We start from the raw sequence: 6,957 nt of genomic DNA on the forward strand, positions 1-6,957 counted from the left end.
TTCCGTGCTGAAATCCTATTCAATAGGCATTTCTTAATCGGGGAATGGCTAACCAACCTGTGGGACAGGAATGCCCCAGAAGATTCTTGAGCTCTGAGAAATGCACCATCCCTAGAAGCATGGGAGGGTTTTATATGAACAATGCAGAGCGACAGAACCACACACACACACTACACAAGTGAAAACAAGGTGTTTCGAAACTAGAACGACCAACGTTAGCCCCAGGGAAGAGATGTGAGGAGGCCCTTTCCACCATTCCTTGGAGAGGTGGGCAACAAAGGAGCAGATCGCTGCATGCAGTTTTAAGGACTGCTTTAAGTTTGCTAAACTTTCCCCCCTTCCTTCTAAAGCTTTGATATAAGGGATGACTCTCTGGGAGTGGGAGAGGAGGAGTGATAAGTTGGGAAATACAAGTCACTTCACCCCGTCTGCCTCAGCTTCCTCATCTGTAAAATGTGCTGGAGAAGGAAATGCCAACTCATTCCAGTATCTTTGCCAGGAAAAGGCAAATGTAACTGATGTAAAAAATGAGATAGCAATAAAAATTTATTTTGGAAAAAATTTCAAAGCATATATTCAAGCACCCCCTATGTGAGGCAATGGACAGCATTTATAGGGATAAACAAATATAAAGCATATGCAAAATAAATTTCCCAGTAGCAGGGGGACCAGTAAGAGCTGAGGGAATTGAGGAAAAGACTCTTGTAGGAGGTGACACGGGAGTTTTCCAAGAGGCAGAGGTAAAGAAGAGCATTCCAAGTATGGGGGAAGCCTGTACAGAGACAGGAAACGGAGTGTTGTGGACAGAGAATAGCAACAATGCAAAGAGGCTGGAGGGTCTAGTGTGTGATGGGGGTAATTCATTCAGCGCATCCCAAAAGTCTTAGTGCAGCTTTAAGTGTTAATAACTTCACCAACATAAAAACTACAAATTTTCAAAAAATTTCATTATTAAAATTTTAAAATATTAATATGGTTCTTAATGAAATTCAACATATCTACCATCTTGTGATATGTGGGGCCCTAGTCAATTTTCAAACTGTGTAAAAACTGATCAGCTGCTGCTCAGTGACCAGAAGGATTGCATTTGTAATCCCAGCCTTAAAATCATCCAAAGAACTCAATTTGTACATGACGATTTGGACGTGACCCCACCAGAAAGTCCATTGGCGATAGATCAGGCGACCAAAATGGCTGAGCGAGAAGTTGCCCTCTACTGATCCATCCCACCCACCAACAATGCATAATAACAGAGTGCCCTGGCTAGTTAAAATTAAGATTAAAAATATATTTCCTCAAAATTCACAAACTAAGTACAAAAGAAATTTAAATAATTGAACTTTTTTTTTTGGTAAGTTTGTAACATTTTTACTTCTGAAGTTATTTAAGTTTTCAAATGCACTAAAACATTTGGAACACTGCATATATAGGTATATCTGTGTGTCTATATGTATGGATACAAATACGTATAGATAATATATGTATATATGTGCATTGTGTATATTTGTATATATACATACAATATGTATACATATATACATATGCATATGTGTGTATATATCAGGGGGGTACGTACAGATGCATGTATATATACATGTTTGCACACATATAAATATATACATATGCATGTGAATGTAAATATATATCGGGTGTGTATGTATAGGTGTGTATTGTGTATATATACACACATATTCACACACATATAAATATATACACATACACGTATACATAATGTATATATACATGTATGTGTGTACATATACACATATGCTTGTATACAAGTACATAGAAATATACATGCATGTACATACACACATCTATCTATGTTTATATCTATCACATCAGCCTGAACAGAAAAGTTGAATTGCCAAGCAGACGTCATTATCTTTTTCCCAGAGGCAATAGAGAAACACAGAAGTTGGCACTTGAGTAGGCATGGTCAGGCCTGTGCTTTAGAAATAAAGGGGTTGTATATATACAGAAATGCACAGCCCTTGTAAAGCTCCCCTCCTCCTCACCTTCATCACTGTGTTGTAGAGGGAGATAAAGTTGGTGAACAGGTCTAGGTATCGAGTTGTAAAGACAAGAGCAAACAGGGCCTGGCTCTTTCCGGAGATTCCTGTATCCAGGGAGAAAGGGCATGAATTAATTAGAAGGCAAACTTCCTAGTGCACACCTGGGAAGCATAGAATTTGCGAGATGGATCTTTCAATCCAAACCAGTCAGTGACCTGCTGGAGGATCATCTGGCCTTTGCTGGACCCCTCCAGTGAGTAACTGAAGGTGGGGTGAGGCTGGGGAGAGCTTGACTTCATTCCCACATTCCTTCCTCCCTTCCTCCCTTCCTCTCTTCCTTTCTTTCTTTCTTTCTTTCTTTCTTTCTTTCTTTCTTTCTTTCTTTCTTTCTTTCTTTCTTCATAGTCCTTCCCTTCATGGAGCCAAAACTTGCAGCCATCTAAATCATAATACCAGTTAGTAATTATGTAGTGCTTCATGGTTTGCAAAGTGTTTTCCATATGTTATGTCACTGATCCTTATAAATATTGTGTGAGATAGGTGCTTTTTTTTTTTTTTTTTAGGCAATTGAGGTTAAATGACTTGCCCAGGGTCACACAGCTAGTAAGTGTCAAGTGTTTGGTCTGAGGCCGGATTTGAACTCAGGTCTTCCTGACTTCAGGGTCGGTGCTGTATCCACTTCGCCACCTAGCTGCCCCGATAGGAGCTATTCTTATCCCCATTTTACAGCGAGGAAGCTGAGGCTGAGCCAGATGAAGTGACTTGCCCAGGGTCACACAGCTAATAAGTATCTGAAGCAGGATTCAGACTCAGATCTTCTGGATTTCAAGGACGGCGCTCTATTGACTATACCGCCAAGTTCTTGGTCTCCCTCGATTTTTGATTCACTTCCCTGCAAGGAGGAAAGGCTCTCTTTGGGAGGGGTGGGCCAGGCAGTTGGCCAGTTCAGGATATAAAGCTCCCCACTGATTCCACTGTTCTTTCCCTTCACTACAAGCTTAGAATCCCATTAACTCTACTGAAAAGGACTTGGGGTAATGCCTGAAGCACCTTGTAGGAGTTGAAAAAGGCAGAAAAATGGGAAACCTCCTACCCCCCAAAACAACCAGAGGTTGGCTCCGCAGATGAAAGGGAGTGAGCTTTGTAAGCTGAAAGACAGCTTAGACTCCAGCTCCCTTTTCCATATGAAGAAACCACAGGCCAGAGAGCTTAAGGGGCTTGGGATGATGGACTTCAAGGCCGAAGGCACAAGAGATAGTCGAGTTCAATCTCCTTGTTCTATAGGAAAGGAAAACTATGAACAGGGCTAGAACTAGGTTTGCCTCAGGTCACAGAGAATGGGGATTCGAACCCAGGTCCACTGACTTCAAATCCATTGTCCCGACTCCTAAAGTGCTACTAGAAAGCACTTTAAATAACAACTTCCATTTCTATAGCTCTGAGATTTGTAAAATGCTTTATCTATACTAGCTCATTTTATCCTCATAGCAAACTTGCATGGTGGGTGCTGTTATTATCCCCATTTTATAGATGGGGAAACTGAGGCTCAAAGGGTTTAAGTGAGTCGTCTAGGGTCATATCCCAGAGAGGATTGAGATCTTCTCAAGGTGAGGTTCAGCCTTCCATCCACTATCCCATGCTGCCTCTTACGGTTTTGTTGGTCATCTCCCAGTGATGGGTGATTGGCACATTCCTGGTGGCACGTGGACTGACCCACACTGTGGCTATGCCTTTAGAGGCCGGGGGAAAGAGAACGGCCGTGGCAGGAGCCCATGAAAGTTCTGTCTGCTGACCCATAGTCACATGAATTTAGCTTAGTTGGCTTTAAGTGTATTAGCCCACTCTGGTGGCAAGAAAGGGGAAAGAGGATGTACTGTCCTCCCCCTCCACACTGTGGACGAAGCCTGGCCTTGGAAGGACTGGACCCCTTGGTATCTCATCTACAGTCAACGTTTTTGTTCTAGGTGCCTCCCTTTCCCCTCCCTCCAGAATCCCACAATACCTTTGAAGTCCATGAGTATCTCCAAAGAAGAGTTCCTAGGTTCCAAGATTTGAAGTTAAAAGGGTCTTTTAAAAAAACCTCAAGGCAGCTAGGTGGCGCAGTGGATAGAGCACCGGCCCTGGAGTCAGGAGGACCTGAATTCAAATCCTGCCTCAGACACTTGACGCTTACTAGCTGTATGACCCTGGGCAAGTCACTTAACCCCATTGCCTAGGCAAACAACAAACAACCCTCATTTTTACAGAGGACCAAGGCACACAAAGGTTGTGTGACTTATACAGCTAGCATCAGGATTGGAACCCAAGTCCTCTGGGATCAGGAAGAGTCAGGCACGACTGAAGCAAGTCAACAATACCACAAATCTAGCAGTCTTTTGATGGTACCGTCCCTGTCTGGCCCCTGGTGTCCACCTTCCTTCCATTGACCTGTCTTTAGCTTACAATTTTTGGGGGTAGAATTGGAAAGGTAGTCAAAGGGCACCTAATAGAACCCTCTTACTTTACAGAACAGGAAACCGTGTCAGGAAGAGAAAGGTATTCCCTGAAGGCCACAAAACTGGCAGAGCCCAGACTGAAACCCCATTTCCCAATGACATCACGTTTCCCTCCTGGAGGCCCAGCTGCGGTGGGTAGGGGAAGCAGAATTGGGCTGAGAGGAGAAATGAGCCATTTCACCAGCCGCTCTCTGCTGTCCAGCCTAGAAGAGCACATCTATTCTGGGCACCAAGTTATCGCCCCAAAGGGCTCTGTGCAAAGCAAGGGTCAGGGTGGGTCACAAGGGTCTCCATGTGGGATCTCCCTTGTCCACAAAGACCAAGTTCCGGGTCCAGGGAAGGAGAATGAGGATGTGGGGGCTCAGATGGTGAGTTAAGAAAATCCTGCAGTCGCAGGGCGACTAGTCCAAGAGGCTCGGATTGGAGCACCCAGCTGTCCCCTCTGAAAGCCTTCTCAGTGAGAAGACAGAATCGCAGTGTCCGAGGTGAAGGGGCCTCAGTGGGCCTCTTGTCCAGGGCCAAAAGGAAAGCCCTTGATTAAATACCCAACAAATGGTCCTTCAGTCTCTGCTTGAAGCCCTCTGACTGGGGGGGGGGGGTAAAGGTTGAAGCACAAAATCGTGTTTGCTTTCAGACAGCTCTCATTTGGCAGGAGGGTTTTTCCTAACATTAAGCCTAACTGCGGTTTTTGCAAAGCTGCCCATTCTTGTTCCAGTTCTGCTCTGGCTCTGCCCCCAGGATCCAGACAGAGGAGACCCAATGATCTTCCCTCCAAGCCACCCTGCAGACCCAATGTCCCATTTCCCGCCTCCTATCCCCTGCTCCCAGTTACAGATGCAGCAGGATACCACGGCACCGAGTGGGAGTCAGGGCCCGGGTTCTCGTCTTGACTCTGCCTCTGTCCAGCTGTGTGACTGTGGGCAAAATCCTCCCCACTGGCTGGGCCTCAGTTTCCACCATTGTAAAATGAGAGGGTTGCATTAGATGGTTTCCAAAGTCCCTCCCAGTTCTAAGATCCCATTTCCTGAGGCCCCTCCCAGTTCTAACATCCTTTGTTTTTGTTCAAAGCTCTGATACTCTTGTGCTCTGTTTAGCTCTGATACTGTGTTCTGTGCCTTTCCCAGCTCTGACACTCTGTGCTCTAAGGTCTCTCCCACCTCTGATATTCTGTGTTCTAAAGTCCCTTCTCAGCTCTGACACTGTGTTCTAATGCCCCTCCCAGCTCTGACCAAATCACCGTTCCAAAGTTGGCTGCAGCTCTGACTAGTCTAACATTGATAGGTCTTTCCCCGCTCTAACACCCTTGAATGCTCTGACTGGTCCCCTTTTTCCAGCTCCACCTCTCCTCTGGTCATTCCCTTCCTTTCTGGAGCCCCCCACCCACCTCAGTGCCTGCCACATCACACCTTCCTCCAGCACCACTGGCCATCCTCTTCATACCCACCCCTGCCCAGATTCTGTCTCCAAGCCATTCAGAAGCAGAGAGGTCTTGGGGTGGAAGGGGTGGGGTGCTGTCTGGGTATCAGTGCTGGGGAGAGACCTGCATGGAGATGGGAGAGGGTGATGAGAGGCAGAAGGTGATGAAAAGGGCGAGTGCTAGGGTGAAAAACAGGAGCATCTGGGGAGACACACAGAGTGTTATTCTGGAAAACAGGAGCCATGGAGAAAGAAGAGAAAGACAAAAAGAGAGAAATTTTAATTGTTCCCATTTCCATAACACATTAATGTTCACAAAGCATCTATTATCTCATATCTCACAGCAACAACCCAGCAAGGTGGATGCTATTATTACCCTTATTTAACAGCTAAGGAAACTGAGGCCCAGAGAGCCATACAGCAAGTAAGTTTCTGGGGCCTGGGGCAAGATTTGAACTCGGGTTTTCTGGAGCCCTGCCTTAGAGATCATCTCATTCAGCCTCCCCTAAAACTGAAGCCCGGAGGTTATTTGTCCAAGATCACCCAGAGAGGATTTGAGCCCTGGTCTCCTAACTGCCCTTTGGTGGAACTTGTCTCTCCCTGCAGTCTGAAGGCGCAGGCTCCTGGTTCTCGTCCCAACTCTCCCCTTCTGAACCCAGTTTCTGCTCTATCAGTTGCTTACCTCGGCAGGACTTGGATCTCCAGATTTTGCCCAGTAAGAGGATCATGGCCAGGAGGTGGGAAACGTCCCCCAGGATCCGGAACAGGTTCATGATGGCGCTGCCCGCCCCCAGTGCCAGGCACCACCCGAGACCCCCCTTGGCTGCCCCTTCCTTCCAGATCCTTGATGGAAGGCTTCCACTCTTTCGCACCCGCCTCTATAAGAATGCCCTGCCTAGAGAGGGCTGGAACCCGCCTCTGCCCCAGTCCCAGGCTCTCTTCAGCATCCAGTCGTCCAGCCTCCCCGCCCGTCGCTCCCCTGGGTCCAATGTCAAGTTTGAGTTACCCCTAGCCTTAGGGCCGGCCAACTC

At 46.5% G+C, this 6,957-nt stretch overlaps 1 protein-coding gene across 1 annotated transcript in view; it reads right to left on the reverse strand.

The window, feature by feature from the left end:
- KDELR3 (KDEL endoplasmic reticulum protein retention receptor 3) overlaps positions 1-6,708 on the reverse strand; it is a 13,898-nt gene extending 7,190 nt beyond the window's left edge. The window contains exons 1-2 of the mRNA XM_027872550.1: positions 6,609-6,708; positions 2,019-2,119 (exon numbers count right to left, since the gene is read on the reverse strand). Of these exons, the coding sequence (XP_027728351.1) occupies positions 2,019-2,119; positions 6,609-6,699 (192 nt within the window). The 5' untranslated portion in view covers positions 6,700-6,708. The remainder of the gene's footprint in view (positions 1-2,018; positions 2,120-6,608) is intronic.
- Between the last annotated feature and the right edge of the window lie 249 nt (positions 6,709-6,957).

Source organism: Vombatus ursinus, unplaced genomic scaffold (assembly GCF_900497805.2).
Source record: "Vombatus ursinus unplaced genomic scaffold, bare-nosed wombat genome assembly UNPS02003292.1, whole genome shotgun sequence".
Classification (NCBI taxonomy): Eukaryota; Metazoa; Chordata; class Mammalia; order Diprotodontia; family Vombatidae; genus Vombatus; species Vombatus ursinus.